Below are 20,939 nucleotides of genomic sequence, written 5' to 3'. Positions count from 1 at the left end.
TGCTTGGAGTTCTTGATTTCCATGCAAAGATCCAGAGACCTTATAACAGGAAATAAACCCCTGTGCTCCAAGGAAACCTCCTACTTATGTTAGGAGCTTACTTTGCAGAAGAAACTTTTCCTAAAGGTAAATTATCCTAAAATGCCTGGAGACATGATTTCATGCACTGTCCTTTGAAGTGGGTAACTGTGTCCACTCATAGGAATGAATGGCGCAGAGGAGAAGTTGGAGAGCAAGACCAGAGCCATGTAAAAATAACATTTTTCAGTTTGATGGTGAAAGTGCAAAAATGGGGAAAATGTTTTATATTGATTTAAGTGGAAATGTCATATGTCTGGACAAATCCTCCTCTCCCTCAAACAGTATCAAACCAGATGAGTTGTTCAAAGTACAGCTTTTGGTTTCTGGTCATTTTTAACAAAAGCAAAAGACATTCGGAAATGAAGGTGAAAGTTATATGCATAATTAAATATCAGTCCTGGGACTGAAGTAGTGGTGTTTTATTGGCTATGGTACATGTGAGAGAGTTTCTTGTGCCAGTAGTTCAGATTTTTACCCACATTCAAAACCTCCCTCTATCTGAAACAGAACAGAGATTTGAATGCATGTCTTCCATAACCCATCCTGCATGAGCCTTCCTTGGTGGCACTGTCTCTTGTTAAAGCTGTTCCACTGCCTAGTATAAGCAAGACTTAACTAATCATTGGACCAGAGGACAGCTCTACTGTCTGATGGCCAAAGGCTTTATCTAGCAGAGAAGACACCATGATCCCATTGCTCTTCTTTTTCCTCTGTACTGGAAATGGCACCTAGGTTGTATCATTAAACTGGCTCAGAAAACTAGTTTGAAGAGGAGGCAGTCATGCCAAATGCTGAGCAGAGGCTCAGGATCCTATGAAATGCTGAGTGCTCATGGTGTTCAGAGGCCACACAGATATCACCAATAACAGGGATGGATTTATATACTTTATTTTTTACATGGAGAAGTGCCTTTATGCTAATGAAATTTTAGGTGTTCCTGTGTCCCCTTTGAAGCATAGCTCTGAGTATCTGTTAGTTGATTCGACAGTGTGTTCATAGAAAAGGGTAATTCAGAACACATTTGTCTCAGTCCAAAGCTGCTGTTTGTCATGAATTGTTTATCAGCTATACTACATGTAATGTAAGGTCACCAAAACCTTGAGAAGTATCTAATTAATTCAATACCCCATACTCCTAGCAGTACTATATCCAGTATGGACAGACGTAACACTGAGCTCAAGAGAGGGTTGCTATACATGTCACTGGGCCCTACAGATAATTTCTCTCCTGGAGAGTACTAAAACAACTCCTCACTCCTTCCCAGTCATTCAGCTAAGGAAATGGAAAGGCTTGAGCACTGTCTTAAGGCTGATGTACAAAGATGTGGGTAGAAACAACAATGGATGTGAGCCGGAGCAGAATTAGCTTTTGGTGCAAATATATTAATGTATGTATGCCCTCTGATTCTGGAATGAGGAGCAGCTGAAGTAAGTTTTCTAAATTGTCTTGAATCCTTAAAACAATCTTGACATTCAAATTACCATTCCTTTTGCTGGGTGAAAGGTACATAGGCACTTAAAAAGTCCTATTATGCACCCACTGGCATCTGTATGTGCTTAAATAACCACATAAATAAGATTTAGGTTCCAGATGGCTAGATCTGGAGTCAATTGGATTAGATTCCTAACTGCTAAGTCTCATGTGGTAACTGGATATATACTCTTAACCCACACAGGTGCTTCTAAAAATCATACTCATCACAGAGATTCACTGGCCACATGCAGGAAAAGGCCAACTACTTTCATTAAGTAATGGGAAGTCTATATAAGGATCTACCTTATACAGATCTACTTTGTGTTTGTCTCAGGTTTTATGCTGTTTCCTGTTACCATAGATTGCTTAACAGAACAAGAGAGCAGTAACAGCCAGGGTGTTGCTCAAGAGGTGCACATATGCTGGGGGCCATAGCAGAGAGTTTGTTGCTGTTCCAAATTATTTATTTATAATGGGAAACTTTATCCATTAAGAAGGGTTTGCAGTATTCTGATCTGTGAACTACAAGTACTGACATTACAGGCAGATGAGCAATTTCAAGAGGTGAGTAAAGTGCAAGAAATTAATATGGTGGTAGCCTTTCTGGATCTGACTTCTGAGCTGACTGTGGTCTCCTTTGAGTCTTACACTAAGGTCATCATCAGGAAGGATGTATGAGTCCTTCAGGAACCTGCTAAAATGTTTCCTCCACATAACAGATATGCATAACTAGGGTCCCTCAAAGTCTGTGTGAAGGATTTCGCAAGACAGGCAGTGTGAACCACAGACCTGGCAATGTCCAGGCTAGATTGGCAATCCAAATCCATCACAAAATAATGAAAAAAGAAATCTTTAGCTCTCTCACAGGACCTCATGGAGCAGTTGGAAAGCACAGGATCACTGCACTTGAGCCCTGATTTTTAATATATTACCCTAAAAGTTGAAGTATTAAAGAACTTGAAGAGCTCTGAAAGAGAGGAAAATCACTTAAAATGGAAACAAACCGAGGGTCCAAATCTCTGATGGAGTAAATCAGGGTAATCCATGGTTTTATGAATACAAAAATCTGGCATATTTGCATGAAGACTCTTTTATCTTCTTTTTGGTATTGGCATTTTAAAAAGATTCTTGTACAAGAACAGAATACAATTTTCAGCCAATACATTTTTAATAATATCTATAAAACTAAATAGAAACATTGGCTTGAAGACAAATGGCCTTTAAGACTAATTATTGATCTCTTCTTGATGTTCAGAGATGCTTCTTATAGAATTCACTTGTAGCATGTTTCTCAGAAGTGAGCAAAAGTTCAGCCTTTGCAGAGGGGTGGCATCAGTCATGCAAGCACTTCCCTATGTGGTATTAAGAGACATGAACAGCACACAGATCTTGTGCTGGACTTCTCCATGGCATGAAAACTTACTTTCATGTCTTCAGTGTCAGCCACTGAACACATTCATACAAACACCAAGCAACCTCATGCTTCACAACCTCATGCTACTATCAGTTCAGATATTTAGTGATAAGAATCGAGTCATCAGTCTTTAGTCATACATCAGCTGAGACTATAGGCTGAAGCCAATGACTGGTTATTGATGTAGACCATACAACTAGTTGTAATGTTTTGGGTTCTCTTACCCATTTAAAAAGGGAACACCCTGTGTCTGAAAGCGTTTATAGTCTGTGATCAAAGTGTCATTATTATTATTAGTAGTAGTAGTATTAGTATTACTATCACTACTACTACTGCTACCACTACTACTACTACTACTACCACTACTATTACTATTATTTCTATTCAGATCCTTTGGGATGCACCTGTACTAGTAAACCAGCAGTGCTAGGGAATGTTCCTCACCCTGTAACTCCGTGCTCCATGTTGTTAAGTACAGTAGCTGCACCTTTTTGGCCTGGGCCATCAGCATCCTCCCAGCAATTCCCCATCACAATTCAGGCTGGAAAGCAGCCTCAAGAGGCAGTTTGCATGCAGTCATTCTGCTTTGGAGGGTAGGAGAGTTTAATACTACATACACAGACCATTTCCTGTCTGCTGGACTTCCAGAGAAAAAGTCCCAGGTGCACTTAATTTACTAGTATAATGTAGTCTTGGAAATCTGATCATATAGCAGCATCTAAAGTGATGGACCCTGACCTAAGGATTTGTCTTTACAATCTTAATTTAAGGCAAGGAACAGCCAGCAAAAATAGAGATCAGAGCAGACAAGGTGTTGTGACACACTTGTTGCCTAATCATTGTCAGAAGTTGGAGGAAGAAGGTAAAGAGCTGATATTTAGTACAAGTTGCTTAAATTTAAGATAGCCAACAGAACTAGTTTTTATAGTTAATTATAGTAAGGACTGATTAACTACAGCAAGGATTATTACTTTGCTACATTTCTTACACTATTTTTCTCCCTCATACTGGGCAATCTGTTTGAGTTTTAAAAACAGACTCTCTTATGTTTCAGCCACTGGCACTTCCAAAGTGCCATTGCTCTTAAGTTTTCTCCCCTTCTTTTTTCCCTCCTCTGTGCGATCACTCAGAGACAGTTGTATCAACAGTGTAAAAACCTACCGAATGGGGGGACACGTTCCATTTCTGTCGAGCAGATGTTCTCTTCATGTGCCAATCTGCCATAGGTGGCAGAGTAAATGATAAGGAACTTCGACTCCTGACAATGGAGTTTCAGCTCCTGGTTTTCACATGCTGATTTGGTTTTGTATTCAGCTAAAATAGAAGCAAATAACAATACGGTAGCATGAGGCAATTTACTCGGCTGGACTGTTAATAGCATATAGCAGCATGACAGAAAACCGCTTTTCTGTGAGTTCTGTTGTGAGTGAAATGTGGCACAATTACAACCAGAGACAAAGCCAATAGCAAGATGGAGTGTTTCCTCCAACTAAACTGTTCCCTTATGACCATCCAAAGCCTCCAGCTCCTTTTTTAAATGAATTAAAAAATTAACTTTTGCCAGCCTCCTCTCCCAGTGGAACAGCCTCCCCCATTCCTGCCTGATTTCCTGGCCTGCTTTCCACAGCCGCTCAGTACGAGAAACCTCATGCTTCCCTTTTGTTCCTCCCAAGGACAATGTTGCATTCTACATCTATTTTAAACGTCTGCCCAAGTGCTGAGAGCCTCAGACCACTCATCAATCATGGGGATGGCTGGCAGCGCCCAGTGCCACAGCGCACATCACAGAGCAAGCGCTGAAGAATGGGAGGCACAAAGGCAGGGGATGGGCTAGATATCCTGAGCCAGAGAGTGGTCTCAGCTACATCCGCCTCGCTCCACCAAGGTCAATGGGTTTTCCTGGGCGGGACTCTCCCGCAAAGGCTCATTCGAAAGTCCTGCTGACAAAGCAATGGGAATCAGGAGCCTGAGAAAAATACACCCTCTCCCTTTCCCATTTGGCACAGTCACACAGGCAATGCCCTCAGCACAGAGGTAGGTAAATCAGTGAGATAATCTTGCAGACAGTGGGGTTTATGCCACATAGGGCACCTCTGGTTAAAATCTGCTGCCTGGCCAAAGAGGTCTCTTTCTCATCCAAGCAGCCTCTTTGCTTGTAGCATCTACCACTCAAGTCTTCCTGGCCTAGATAGGGTGACAAACCATTTTTAAGTGTGGATAAGGCCAGGGAGAAGAGTTTAGTCTGCTCCATTTCATGTCTTTCAGAAATGTGAAAACAGGAAAAGGAGGTTCCTGAGCTGAGCAGGGACGAAGGGAAATCTTATTGTGACCGATGGGTATTGCGGTGAGTGGAGTGCCGGTGTTGGTGCTAAAGGAACTAGAGAGAGGAAAAACTTTATCTATTCAGTGAAGAAAACATAATTAGTTCACACAGAATAGAATAAATATAAAAATGCTTAATTTTCAATGGTAATGCCATCTGAGCTCTTCAGCACTTGGTTTTTAAAAACACTTGGCCTGCTGCAGATTGTTACTTCTGCAGAAGTACCCTTTGTGCTAGTCCATGAGGATCGTGCCAAAGAAACGGGGGCTCAGACACAAGGGCTGACAGCCTAAAGCCGGGTTGTGTGTCTGCACAGCTGTGCTCTGTGGTTGCTGGAGAGGCTGTGGTAGTGCAAACAAAAGACACAAACCCTTACGTGACATAGGGCAAGACAAGGATAAAAATACAACAGAGACCTCTGCAGAGATGGAGCAACAAACAAAAATACGAACTTTCCACATGAGATGAAAAACTACGGGATTCAGGAAATCACTTATGTGTCTGCTTGAAGGCAAGGAGATTCGAGCATATGCTTAAAGTTACACTCAAGTGATTTCCTGAGTGAGGATGTTTTCTACAATTAGGCCTAATGATCTTAGTATCATATGTAGGAATATAAATTTCCTGTCAAATGAGGTTATGTAATTTGCACTGGAACTGACCATCTCCCTCAATTCTGAGGCTGCACTTGCTGTCAAATATACTTTTGATCAACTTTGGTAAAATTCAGATCACACAATATTATATATTGAAAATAGCTCATTTGCAGTGGGAAAAATATTAAGTGCCTTAAAAAAGTAACAAAGAGGATCACTGTCCACTATTGATTAGTAAAGAGAGATTTCTAATGACACAGATACAGTTATGATATGCAAATACATATACTATTAACAATGCAGTAATTGTAACCTGGGGGAAAAAAAGTAAACTGTAAAATAATACAGATCATTAAAATGGTAAGTTTTAGACACACTTTTATTTTTCTGAAGATTCGTCCAGTAAATCTCTCTGGGAGTCACGTGCTAGTGCTTTGCCAAAGGTAGGAACCATTCCAGTATTTTTGCTTTTACTTCCCTACTCTGCATAAATTGGCCTTTCAGTTTGCTGTGCCACCCCTGTTCCTATTTCACCGGTGATGTCAATCTTAACGCTCTGATTAAAGAAAATACCTTTTGTGCTTTCTCCTTCAGCTGTGGGATGGTATTTCTGAGTTGGCTTGTGAACCTACCCATAAATCATCCTTCAAATATTTTCTTTGGGACCCATTTCTGGCACATGGGAGATCAGCTGCCAAAGAAAGCTGAGCGCCTGCGCAACTGAGGCTTGTTCTCAAGCATAATAGCAACGACAACAACAAAAAACAATTAAAACCCACCAATAAACGAAACTTCATCATGATTGTCTGTCCTAACCTTTCTAACACTCTTCTCATGTTTAAAAAGTGTATTATCTTTGAGGCAGGATTTGTCCCTTTATATATCAATATCAATCACCTGTATAGAATACAGGTCATGCTATAATAAAAATAGCCATGTGTGTGTATCCCCCAGTGATTATTCTAGAAATGGTAGGCAGTGACAGAGGCTCTGAAAGTTTCGAAGGTTTGATTCTACCCTGTTAGGCATTTTTGCCTATTCCTTATTATGCTATAATCTTGTTCATCATTTGGATCCTTAGCGCAAGCATCCGTTCTGGCTGTTCACCTCTATGTTTCTACCTTACCATTGCCATCTCTATAGGCATTTTTTTCTTTCTAGTTTGGTGTCTGACATTTGATTCTGACAAATTACACTGGTCATTAAATTGGCAGCAAGCACACTGAAGTTGTAAGCACAATGGAGAGGTAAAGTAAAATCGAAAAAAAACGAATTTGCTATTAATCTAAGAGTCTCAAAACTTCACATGGATTTATGCAAAGCCTTGTGCAGTGGCATTCTAACCAAAATAAACAATGAAACACACAAAAAAACACATTCGCCTGATGTGGATTACTTACTAGGTTTGCATTTAAAGGAGACAAGGAGGAATTTAGTGGTTCCTGGACATAGATCAGGTCCAAAAACCCGACTATTGACAAGCAGTTGGCAGGATCTCAGGTTTTGGCATTCGTCCAGTACTTTCTAGAACAATGGGCAAAAAGGATAATCTTGAAAACAAGATATGAAGCTATACAGCAACGAGAACACTTAATCATACTTTGTTCTATACACAAGAAAAATCATTCTTTCACAACTTTTTGGACATAAAAACATAGGTAACAGTTGCGTCATAGGATTGAAGCCACACCTCTACCGGACTTTGAGCCCTGGATGAGTTTATGCATATACATACATAACAGCAATATCCATGGCAATTTAGGATTTTATTAATTTGCTGGGTTTTTGTTACTTTTCCCTCTGTCACCAACCAGGCAGTCAAATCTCACTGTGTGTCCACCACCTCAGTGGTGTTTTGGACTCAGTACAGAGCCCAAAACAGATGAGAGCATGCTCAGCCTCCAGTCTTTTCATAGAGGTGCCAGAGGCACACACACATCTTCCCGACAACATTCATGGGAGTGGGACATACAGCTGAAGGGGTAACCAACAAGTCAGAAAGGTGACTTTTTAACCATTTCATCTTGCTTAAGTTTACCATGCCCTGTAATACTTTAATTTGAAAGAGTTCTAGACTTGGTGTGCTTAGCTATACTTAAGCACATGCCTAACTTTAAGCCATATATATGCTGCCTAAGGGGCACTCAGTAGGGGACCTCTCTTGCTTGCAGTTATACACATGATTAAGTATTTACCTGACTTGCTGCTAGAACCAATTTCAGAATTGGTTTGACTGTCCGGTACAGATGTGTGTCTGTCTGTCCTAAGTCTACTCGATTTTTTTTAAATGCTGTTTTAAGGCCACATCTACCCCAGATTTTTTTGCCCAGCAATATACCATGGTTCTTATTGTGCTGTTTCACTGGGAGTGGCAATGGAAGGAGGACAGTAGAAAGGCCACCATGTTCACGTGGACCTGCTCCGAGTCCAGCAAAAGCACTGAGGACTCATAGCGCCAGAAGCTTGCTCACACTAGCATTCCTACTTCATCAGTGCTTTTGGAGCTGTAGCAATGATAGTGAAAATGGGAAAAAATAACAGTGCTGTCTGAGATGAGTCTGAGGCCAGTTTTAATAGTCACAAGCCAAAGCATTTAAGAAAAGAGTTGAAATGGGTAAGCAATGTACTTATGAAACTGCTGTTCACATTCAAAACCCAGTTTAGAGAGGGCTTTCTATACACTTTTTTTGAATAATCTGTGTTGTGCCCATGATCCTGGATGATTAAAATCACTGCAGACTGTGATATGTAGTGCATTGTCTCTCGGTCAGCCAAATCATGTCAGGAGTAACTGTAAGATACCATTCTCTGATACTTTTAGGTATCCCCATAAAATCCATCAGAAATTTTTCTGATTTCTCATCAGAAGGGGTCTCAGTCATGCCAAAAGGCCTAATCACAAATTTACCACTGTGGTTAGCACAAGCTGCACTCGTTTCCGGGCTCAGAGAGTTGGCAGTGGTTGAATCTCCTCTCTCATCCCTGGAAGCCATTCCTCCCAAGCAGAAATGATACACATTGGCAGCACATTGCAGTGATCCTGTAACACTCTCATCTTTTTGTCCCCCTCCGTAGAATAAGAGGACTTGCATCCAACACTTTTTGAGGATTAAGTGCACTTTAAAGAGTTTAAAAGGAAAGAAAAAGCACAGCAGACTTAATTTGATCACTCAATTCTTCTTTTAAAATGTGGCAAGTCAAACAACTCCTCCTTCATTTGGGATTGTTCTAGAACAGGCCAGGGAAATAGAGTTACATCATGACTAAGCGGGGATAGCCGTCCCCTACTGAATCACCTTCTGTTTGCACCTGAGCTGAACCATCTCCTGTGCATTGGTTTGTATTTTCCTTTACTTAATGCAAAGAGCAGTCACATTTTCTATCGTGTTGCTGTGCAAAAACACGCAGCCATGAAAGCAAACAATGATACCTGCACCAAGATAGCACTGGGCTATTAATATCTCGGAACAGATCGAACTTTGCTGTGATCTTTTTAATAAGAGGTCACTCTATAAAATGCCTGTTATGCTTCCTCCTGTCTGCAGGACAGCATCATGCCTGATTATGCAGATTGCAGATATGGTTCCAAAGGGAAGGGGAGGAGGGGGATGAGATCACTGGTGCTCTTTTCTAAGAAATCAGTTTACAGGATATGTCTCTTCTCCCTGACAGAACCGGAAATCCCCGAGATGCAGAGCATTCGTATCTCTCACGTTTATGGCCTTCTCAAAATGCTTTCACGTCTTTGATCAGTCACAGTGCCTGAATGTTGATGATGGTTTATACAGCAGTTATCCCATGCTGTGTTTATTATACCCAAGGGAAGGAACTGTCCATGGAGATCTGACAAAGGCACTCAAGACACACAGTCCCAAAATAATCACTGGTGTCACTCCACTGTAGTCAGTAAAATGACATCAAGGATGCATCTGGCCTACAGTTTTTAGTGGAGAGCTGTACTTTCACATGGCCCACAGGTCATCTCTGGAATGTCTTTAAAAGCTGCAGTACAGCATGTGCAAGCCACACTTACAAAACTGCCCCAACGTTGTTTCTGGACAGAGGATATTACACCCAAACCATTTTGTTAAACCCTTCAACTCACTAGTGGTGGGAACACAGATACCGTGTTGTCAAAAAGCAATGTGCCAGCTACAAGCACAAATGCTTCAAAGAAGCAAAGCTTCTGTAAAGCATTTATAACAGCTTCACTGATAGAATGTGTTCAGATTCCACTGACTTCCCATTTTTGCAGTGACTCGTTGTATTGGGCCTGAGACTGGACCTTTTCACTAAGATGAAACAAGCTTTTGACAGCAGTATAAGCCAGACCTTCTAAGCCTTGTTAAAAAGTCTCCATAGCAGAAAGTAATAATTTATGAAGTGTAAGGCCCAGGAAGCAAACCATAACGTATTACTGATAAAAGCCCTGTATTTATGGACATGTAGGTGGCTACAGAAGTGCTTAGGATCTGCTATTTAGCTGTCACTGGGCCTTTTCAATGACTGAAGATATGCACCGAACAAGCCAAACTCCTGCTAGAATGCCACTATATTTGGTGCATTTGTAACCGAGCCATGTCAGGTGTGTATCCTCTCCTGGGCATAAGGAGGGCCTGTGTGATGGATTAAGATTGGCCTACTCGGTCACAACCCAGTCCTTGATTAAAAGGGAACTGATTACATTAAAGACCACTGAGAATGGGGTTTTCAAAGGAAGGCTTATCGAAGTAGAAGGAAACCTACAAAGCTGCTCACAAGCCTATGGGAATATCGAAAGGCATGTGATTGATACCTCCTGCTGGTCAGATGAACTCCTCCTCATGTAATACTCTACATGACAAATGGACAGCAATACAACGTCATTTCATTCAACATTGTGAATACTTGCAGTTTTCATACAGTATAGCTCACCACACAGAAATCGTTAAAAACGTTTTGCCTCAAGAACCTTTACATGTGATACCTGCAAAGAAGTGGGTGCCACACAGTTTATGGGTTCTGTCATCCTGGTTCCAGGCTGCTGGGTACTACACATTTGGTAGTCCTGCCCATAAAACGCTGACTGAACACTTATTGTTGAATGCCGAGGACAGTGCAGACTCAAATGTTCCCCATCGCAGGCATATGCAGTGTGATTTTGCAGAAGTTTGGTTAGGTAACCTAGAAAATATTTAGCTGTGTTACAACTAGTACAGGAAACGATAAGCTCATTAGGTAATATGAAAACCACAGTCAGTCTCTGGAAAGGGCACCGCAGTCAAGGTTGGAAGTACAGCCTGCTGCCACACCACGCGGTTCTATGAATGGGTCAACCTTTACGTCAGGCCTGAAAAACAACAGGTCGCGGGCACTGTGATGCAGTAAGTGGCAGTGAGTCAGAGCTGTACCAGTACCCCAGCAGCAGCACGGTGCCGGAGATGTAATTTCACAGACAACAAATGGGCTCAAGCCCTTGACATTTGTGGTTACTAGTGATCCCAGGGTATGTTCTCAAAAGTAAGAAGGGCTATTATCTGGTTTTGTGACCTAGACTCCTTCATTCTAACTGGTTGAGGTATTCTTTGCAGCTTGCCTTAAACTGACATTTTGTATGTCCAGGTCCCTAGGTAGTTGTGCTTCACCCAAGTGATGATTAAAGTGATTCTCTGTATATAGTTGAATCACATGCTAGGATAACTGAGAAGAAAGGCTGCCCATAAATGCTGGACAGTCAGACAGAAAAAAACCAAACTAAAATATACAGAATTTTGTATTTACTAGAGAATTTGCCAGTGTTATCAGGAGAGAGAGAGGTAGGATCTGTATGTGGCTGTCCACATGTACCATCCACTTGCATCTTCTAAAGAGTAGTCCCATGAGCAGAAGAGGTAATGAAAGCTGTTTTTCTGATCTGTGTTTCATTGTGTATTGACTTTTTGACAAGATTTCTCTTATAAACACAAATATATTTAAAACTACCTCCTTCTGCCCTTCTCTCTCTTCTTCTGCAAAATACTCTGGCAGCAACATGCAGACTGCTACCTTTGACCACTACAAGTTAGCCATTGTGATTGAAAATCATTAGCAGTAATTTAATTCAAAGTCTTTCCTCACCTATATTTGTGAAACTTTGCAGTCTCTACCCCTCCATCACACCTGGTTGAAATCTATCCTAAAGTAGAGAGCATTTGTGGATGAATGGGAGGAAGAGATGTGTGAGACACTGGAGATAAAGGACATGTGAATACCAGTTTACAAGTGAAACAAGATCCTTCCATGTCCTATAGTTAAAGTAAATCCACAGAAATTAGACACAAAAATATTTTTCCCCATGAGTTTTATGACAACCCAATTTACTGCAATCAAAACAAATCTTTTTTCTAACTCTTTCACCGTTAATCAAAGTTTCTACTCATGTGTATACAATAACTCTACTTGAATAGTTTTCTTTTATTCTCACACATCCATTAAATTCTGTATAGCCCTCTCTCAAATCAATACCCAACTTCTAGAACAGCAAGGCCATCCACATTCAAAGCAAAAAAAATCCAAAACAAAACCTTCCAAAACCAACTTATTCAGTAAGGAGAAGGTACTAAAAGAATCTGCTGGTTTATTTGTTATGAAAAAAAGGTTTGTAGAAGCTTTAAAACTGAGAAAATGATTACCTAAGTATCTTTTTAATTTTCAGAATTTTAATTTTTGATCTTTGTCTCTTTTCCAAACATGTAAGTGGTCTAATAAAGCTACTATTTTCTGCTCAGAAGCCTTGCTTTGCCTACATCCTTACCCCACTGTGGTGACAGCAGCACTATTACTATTAAGTATAATGGAGAAAAAACATCTTTTCTCTTTGTTTTGGTGGCTGAATCAGAAACAGAATGATGATTATTTCATATCATAAAGAGAAAAAAAGAAATTCAGTTTTCTCTTAGAAAATATGGAAAAAAAGTTCCCTCACGTCATTAAGTTTTCAGATATGTTGCCCTTTTTAAACCTTTAACCAAAGAGCATTTTTTCGAAGAAAACATGGCTTTGAAATAAAAATATAAGTATTCCATGTAAATTATATCATAAAATGAAATATTTTGATTCCCTGGCATCTTTTCCAGCTGCAATAATTGCATATGAAAACTGAGCTCCCCTATTTGTTAGTGAGTTTGAAAAAAGGGCAAGTGTGCACTGTTACTGTCTTTGCCTTTCCTCTTCTATAGCCCAACAGAGCACAGGAGTCAGCCAGGTGTATCTTCCAAGGCACCAAAGCTGCAGGTGAGTTCCTCACCACATCAAACTCAATCTGAGCATTGCCACTGAATTCAGGATGGACAGAATTTCATGTCCTGCATTTGCATCTGAATCTCAGGGGAACAGCCTTGCAGATATCCCTGTAGCTTCTTACAGATTAAACAAAATTGGCAGAATCTATCCCCTATACTTTCTGTGTGATTGAAATCACAAATAAAGGAGTCTTCCTCCCAGAGCCACTCCTCCATCACCCTGCTCTTGAAAGGTGCTGAGTATAGCCATGAAAATGGGCCAAATGCCCAACTGCACCCAAGCTACTTTGCTACGGTCTGATACTGTACAGGGGCCCCCGGGGGCATTTGCTGGGGCTGAATATCTTTCACACTGCCATTGTAGCATAAAGGGCCACAGTGTAAAGGAGTATTCAGCCCAACACGAGTTGCGGGCACTCAACACCTTGAAAGATTTAGTCTGATATTTGTAATCATTTCAATTCTTCAGGTTTTAAGTTACTTGGAACCAAGAGTGCTGTATACAAAACAGCACAGTATTCCCTAAAGAATATCAGCTATGTTGTGATTTGGATGAGTTCCCTGGCATCTTAACTGCTACTTTGATCCTGCAAATTCCTAATCCAGTATCTAAGCACCTTTCCTCAACAATTGCAACTACTTAATCCTCTAAAAAAATGCTTTTAAAAAAAACTTGCTCTGATTTTGTATAGCAATATGGTTCACTTGTAAAAATAGTGTTAGATGGACTGCTGAAAATAAGACATCACGCTCCCTGGCCTTCCCAGTGGCTTTTAAAGTGACCCTGCTGTTACTAAAATCCTTGCATATTTGCACACAATAAAGGATAAAAATAGTAATGGAAATTGGCTGCTAACCTCTGATAAGAGAAGTGGTGACGTACTATTATCTGGATTGCTTGCCTCACACAGCAGACCATGTAACCCTGCTTTTTTTTATTACGATACACACAGGCTGCATATACCCAGGCTGACCGTTCAGCACTTTATGAAGGGTGGTACACACTGGGCAGTCCACAGCCAGCCGTGGAAAGGGATTCTGACTCAAGAAGTCACAATTTCCTCTTGTTTCTTCCCTGACAAGCTCCAGCTTTTTTCCTCTCCTCACGCTGGCCCTCTTCCACGCGCTAGGGCTCTGCTTGCCCCGTGCCCACCTGGAGGGTCAGGCTCGGAGTGGGAGTAACATTCCCTTGGCAGCTGCTACCTCTCACCTCGGGCCTGGAGTGCTGCATGTGCAGGAGCGAGCAGTTTCCAGGTGCTTTCCCACACCTCCCTGGGCAGCGTGGCCTCGTAGTCACCCTGGTACAAAGCTCTTGAGACCACAAGTACCCCTGCATTTTGTTTACCAAGTCCTCTGCAGAAACACGCTTCCCTCAAGGCAACAAATTCAGCTGAATGACAATGTAAGGTTAGGGGAAAATATGTTCTTATCTGTATAACTAATAACGACTGTGATTATGGGGAGAAAGGACATTGTAACAGTTGAATGGGTCTGTCACTCTTTCTGAAGCATGCTTCCTTTTCTGCATTTCCCTCAACTGGGGTAATTAAATCAGGTCATCCAAAATAGACAGCAGGGTTGTGTCACCATCCAAAGCAGACAGCAGGGTTGTGTCACTTTTAGGCACTGGCCCAGCACATCATCTGGGCTACAGGCACTCCAAGGTGCTATTTGCCATTCAGATCTCTCTCTCCCGTTTTGTCCTTCTTTAATTAATTATTATCTGCCAGTTGCAAATTCTGAGGAAACCTCTTTAAAAAAAATTAAAAAATTGAATTTGGGAGCTAAAGGCTGTGTCTGGAGTCACTTGCTGTGCTACAACACACCTTTAAGTACCAGTTCCCTGCTTGCTGAAGTATTCCCTAATGCCTCCCCAGCTAGCACACATGGAGATCTGCTTCCTGTGGAAAGCAGGCCACAGAGAGGGCTAGAGCACAACCGCAACACACCCTACGGTGGAGCCAGGTCATGGCTCTGGTGTGCGCCTTGCCAGGCAAGCCAGAAGACCTGAGAGTTACAGGGTTTCTTACACTGAGCATAAAGAATCTTAAGTAGACCCTATAGAAATCCTTAAGGGGCTTAAGGTTTTAAACACAATGGTGGCTTCTTTCTCTTTGTTTTCTGGGTTGTTGGGTGATGGAGGGGTTAGCCACGGCAGTCACCTTTCCAAGCTTTATTCTGCAAATAGGAGGACTATAGATTTTCTTTTTTTCAAAAATAATAAATGTGTTTCTTCCTTAAAACAATATGAAACTTTAAAGAAAATGACAACTATTGAGAGATTTGACTAAATTAGAAAAACTTGGCAATACTGCAGTGTCTCAATAACATCTCTGCATCACTGTGTGAAAGCCCCACTAGAAGCTTTCCCATTTATCCAAGGCACACATTCATAGGCATTGTATGTGGTGCTCCGCATACAAAATCATCTAAAAGACGTTAGACTGGCTCAGAAGTTAAGCCTGAATCATACGGCAATAAACAGGTTCCATTGATTTGAAGGCCAGAAGGTACCATCCCACCCAACTGTCTGCATAACCCAGACTACTCATTCATTGTAACTTCTTACTGAGATTCAAAATACCAATGCAAAATCCAAGCGTAATCCTTTCTTCCAGAATTAGCCAAATTAGTCACAGCATCAACTGTGCTGACAAAGAACTTCAGCTAAAAAACACAGCACCAGAAAAGCACACAAAACACTGAGACTGAGCAGCTGGACAAAGCTTTAATCCTTACTGATCAATTCTTCTTGCAAAGGAGGACTGATAAACTGTAATGACAATGACAGACAAAATAACTGGTCTAGGAGAGTTAAGGTAGTAAATAGATACCTCTTTGTGTAAAACAGAACTATTAAATGTTGTAGTTTTTCATACTCTCCATTTGCTCCTGGTATTATTACTTTGAGTGACAACACTAATGGTAGCAGTTGTCATGAAATTGAAGGCATGGAAATTGAGAAAAAACTTTTTCTTCTCTAAAAAACATGGAAAAACTGGGAACTTTGAATGCTGCTGTTTAAAAAAAAATATGACCACCAAAAAGTCTGGAAGTGTTCAGCCAAGAAATGTGTTACGTCTCCTGTGTATGGTACAAGACAATACAAAGCACTAGAATTCACTGGATTCATTCCTTATGGTGCAGGACACTGACACAAGGCCTTAAAGCCCTTTCTTAGTTGTCAGAGTTAGATTACAGCAATGTGTATATTCTGTCCAACCCCACTTTACTGTCATGATTTCACCATATGGAAGCACCAAACCAGAAGAACAGTGTGAGCTGTTAGTCTAATGCCTAGCACATATTAAATACAATCTCAGTGTTGACAGACATAATGTCTTTTTGGCAAAACAGCAGCTTTGCAAGGTAATATTTTTAGGGCCTGAAGCTGAGCAGCATACAGCCCACAAGGATTCTCAGAATCAGGCCTTTATATACATATTTAATTATATTGGTTACTCTGCATAGTTCAATCTAGCTTAATCAGCATAGCAATTTGCTAGCTGGCTTTTAAAACAGAGGAATCCCCTTTAGATCAAAATAGATTGAAATACCACCTATACTGTTGTGGGAGTCCCAAATGGCTAATCCATTTGGTAAATCTATATCAGCTCCTGTAGTTTTTCCAAGAATTGTGCCAACAGGCATTAAAAATACACAAGCAAGATTGATGGGTTTGAAAGAAGAGATTTCATGCAGTGATAACTGAATCATTGATAAACTCTACTACAAACACTGCTAGAAGCATCAATATGACATTAATTGTTATTTGTGATACGGATGCAGTATTTCTCCATTGGCTTGTGAAGGAAAAAACACTACCCCCTGAGTTTCCATTCCTCCCCACCGCATATCCTCTGCTGGTCTTTAGAGGCAACTGCACGGTAGGCAATGCTGTTCAGAGTTACTGCATCATCACTGCTTCCAGGGCTGCACTGTGTGAGTGGATGTGACAGTGCCTGTTTGGCTCTGTTCACAGAAGCAGGGATCTGCCTCCCATAATTCTCTTTAGTCTCTTACCTTGGTTCTCTTCAAGTTCTTTCTGTAAAGAACTTTTACAATTAATAATTGGGGGAGAGGGCAAAATGTTCTAAACTAATGTTCCAATTCTATTTCTAAAATTCACAACACTATGTTCCTTATCCCAACACTTTATTCTTTTTCACCCACCAAGTGTCTTGTAAGCATACAGTCTGAGTCATTCTATAAAGACTTAATCTTACAGCCTTTTATCAAAAAGAAATGCCCTTGGAGAGAAGCATTATTTATTCTACTTACTGTTGAGTAATGAGCATAACAGCTTCACTCAGCAAATATACATAAAGATATTTACTTGCTTAATGTATGCTTTTTTGCATAGTCACTAACTTGACTCAATTTCCCTCCATTGCTTGTTTTTTTCAGATATGCCTTTTCCACTACTCCTGTGAACACACATCCTCCTTGCCTGTGATTGCCGTCCTACTAACTTTATCCTTATGTTTGCCCTGTGGGCTGTAAACATTTCTAGAGTCCCCATAAAGTCCCCCACAATGGGTTGAAGATTCACACTTCCATGAAGATATCACAAAAAGCCAGCTTACCATGCAAGGGAAAGAATTTTTGCATAATCATCTTATTTTTAATTTGGGGCATTTTTCCATAAATTGGTGTTATCTATACCTTTTTGATGTGGAGATAGATGCTCACTTGGAAAAACTAGAGTTTCAGCTCTCCAGTTCTACATCTCTAGCTTGGTTTCAGAGCTTCCAAAGCCATTTCTTTTTTTAGAATCAGACCTTGAGTTTTTAGTCCGCCATTTCTGAAGTAAATGAAGCTTATGAGATTGTGCTCTTTGTCCATCTGCCATTCTCTTACTTAACAACTTTCGAGCTCACTGGCCAATTTCAAACCTGAGGGGAAGAGGACTCAAAGAAATAAAGTTCCTACAAGTTCCTTGAAGCCCAGGTAGATAGGCCAAAATAAGAGCTGCCACTTCCAACTTACTCCCTTATTCATGCTAAAAGTAAACAGGCTGCTGAATAGCCAGTAGACATATACTGGAAAGTAAATTTGACTGCTGCTAATGGAGCAACTTATTTTCACTGGCCTCAGTGAGACAGCTGGAGGATTAAGCCTTCAGTAAGAAAATGCTTAAGTTAAAAGTAAAAATGCTTTTTGGATAGTATGACAATCAAAGCAGGCATTAGTGATAAAAAACTCTGTCAGGTCTCCCATGAATTGTTTTATCAACATGTGTGCTTTCTTAAGGAAACTGTTTAGCTTAACTTTTCCCGCACAATCATACCTCATGGATCACAGGCATCTTACTGGTCCTAACTGTCATTACTGCTAAATCTGAGAGTCAAATTAAGCAAGAGCTCGGCTCTACTCAAGCCAGAATAAGGGACCCAAGTGAGCCAGAAAATAATTCAGCCTAAGGACTCAGTCAAAAGCTAGTATGTGAGCATATGGCAAGAGAAGGGCTTATTCAGTGAATAACAGCATGCACAAGAAGCCAAGCCATGAGCTCTTTTTAGAAAAATGAAACCAAGACTTCATAAAGAAAAGACGGACCTCCTGTAACTTTGTGGTGTGATATTCACCAGACAGGCTTTGTTTCTTCAGATACCACTTAACCTCTTCATATCCATCCCAATCAACCTGGATTGCAGTTCTGTGTATTAAATTTTTGTAGAGTGGGAAAATCCATGAATCCTGCAGTCACGGACCAGCTGCCTATTCTCTCTCCCACACCCTCCCAAGGCTGTTTTCTCTTTCCTTCAAATCAACAGTTTCCTATTCCCTTGTGCTGTCTTCTAGGAGTGATGCTTATTTTTCTTTTATACCCATGGCTTTCTAAGGAAATTAGAAAGATCCCTATGCATTTCCCTTTTTTCACTCACTCTGTCCCTTTCTTTTTTTCTCCCTCTCATTCTCCCTATGTGCTTATACACACTTCAATGCCTCTACACAAAATCAATGGGAAGGAGTAGTATACAACACTTGGTAGGCCTGGGTAAAAGTATACAGGAGTTTCTTAGCAAGGAAAGTACATGTTAGGAAGGAGCAAACCATTGCTGATCCTTGAAGACTTCAGTCTGTAGAAAACTCCATGCTATAGTCAGCTATACTTCCCTCAGCCACTCCATGAAGCCTCATGGGTGAATACTTGTCCTGTGATTTAATATGGAACTATTACAGTGGAAAGGGAAGATTTTCTCCCTCCTATACTATGATGCTGTCAAGAGATACAGCTGTGTTAAGGGATACTCTGGAGCTGTTTTCTGCCTTTGCCAAAAAAAGAAAAAAAAAAAAACTAAACTTCTTTTGACTGGAGACATAGTAGCCTCTTCCAGCACCATTAAGGAGAAGCAACAAGAGAAAGGCTCAGCTGGTGGCAGCTTCATGTGGAGACACAATGAGTGAATCATTATGCCCAGGAGACAGCAAAGTTACGATCTTCTCAAAGACTGTACGTAGGAGGACTTCAGGGACTAGAGGAAAATATTTCTTTGAAAGATTGGATTTATGAACTTGAACCTCCATGCAAACTTGAGAGGATCTGTTCACTGCCAGCCCGTCAGAAAACACAATATGGGCTTCATTTTGCAAACAGACTATGCGTCAAACTCTACATTGTATGCATCCCCATTTATATCTGACACTCAAAAAATCAGATTTCAGGGAATAAGATAAATCAGAGAAGAGGGAAATTGCCTTTTGGATCTTTGAGTCCATCCTCTGGCAGCTCACTGATCTGCAGTGTTAGCTTACAGTACAGCAGATCCAAGCCAGAAACGCAAAAAAACCCTGTGCTCTTAGCTTGATGATTTTCTTTATAACAGCATTTCTTCTTCTCCTACTCATTTTTAGCTTGAAGAAATGAAAGGTCCAAAACTGCTAAATGATTCTGAAAACTTAATGCTTGTCTTCCCAAACAAGAATAAAAACAATGAAGAAAAACAGACAGATATTTGTGGATTCTTTAAGACCCTCATCCAAAGCCTACTGAAATCCTTGGGAATCTTTCCAGTGACCTGCATAGGCTTTCAATCAGGCCCTATATTATGTTTTAAAATTATTTCTAAATTAGGACCCAAACAGTAGTGTTATTTAATTTGTTGCCAAAAGCCACACAATAGACCTTTGAAACAAAACTCTTAAAATGCATAGAAATTCAGATGAAATGACTCACCAATGCTGAACAAATAAGGCACAACCACGCCTCCTTCTGCTCTTCAGCTCCCTTTAAGACAATACAATATTTTCTCTGTGTTTGGTAAGAAATCAAAATATTTCAATTGTAATTGTAAATTATAGTTGGAAGATGACAGAAGTGTGATAGTTGGTGACTGGTTAGACAGTGCCTTCTCTGTCTGGGAACATTCCCATCAAAATGTAGTATTTATTTGGAACAGGTCTGTAACTACTTTCTCTAATAAAGCTAAGATGGTCTGGAAGCTCTGTCTTACTCTAAAGGGTATTAGCTACAGACAGAATAGGCAGGCCGGAGGAGCTAGTCCTTGCTATTTATTTTGAACCAAAACAATACATGATGTGTGAGGTGCTGGTAATCTGCGCAGTTATGAACGAAAGGAGTTCCTCAGCCAAAGCTGTAAGAATCTGACAGACAGACTCAAACATGTTGGCCTCTGAGCAAGATAGCCCAGGAAGTCAGGTTTCCTAAGGGTTTATGTCTCCTGGCTGGATTCCCTGGTGTCCACTGCAGGAGAGAAGCATCAAATGAAGCTTTAAGTCACTTTGAGAGAGCTCTTGGGGCAGCATCCTTTCATGGGGATGCCAATAGG

At 40.7% G+C, this 20,939-nt stretch overlaps 1 protein-coding gene across 2 annotated transcripts in view; it reads right to left on the bottom strand.

Annotated features, from left to right (window-relative positions):
* The window catches only part of EVA1C (eva-1 homolog C), a 40,845-nt gene that overhangs the window by 14,245 nt on the left and 5,661 nt on the right, over positions 1-20,939 (bottom strand). Inside the window, exons 2-4 of one of the 2 annotated variants that reach the window (XM_026103618.2) lie at positions 10,854-11,050; positions 7,288-7,411; positions 4,130-4,282 (exon numbers count right to left, since the gene is read on the bottom strand). In XM_026103618.2, coding sequence (XP_025959403.2) covers positions 4,130-4,282; positions 7,288-7,411; positions 10,854-11,050 — 474 coding nt within the window. The remainder of the gene's footprint in view (positions 1-4,129; positions 4,283-7,287; positions 7,412-10,853; positions 11,051-20,939) is intronic. The other variant, XM_064524212.1, reaches the window with a different exon arrangement.

The sequence above is a fragment of the Dromaius novaehollandiae genome, chromosome 1, assembly GCF_036370855.1.
Source record: "Dromaius novaehollandiae isolate bDroNov1 chromosome 1, bDroNov1.hap1, whole genome shotgun sequence".
NCBI lineage: Eukaryota > Metazoa > Chordata > Aves > Casuariiformes > Dromaiidae > Dromaius > Dromaius novaehollandiae.
The sequence above is the reverse complement of the archived record's forward strand: the minus strand, read 5'-3'. Positions and strand labels throughout refer to the sequence as shown.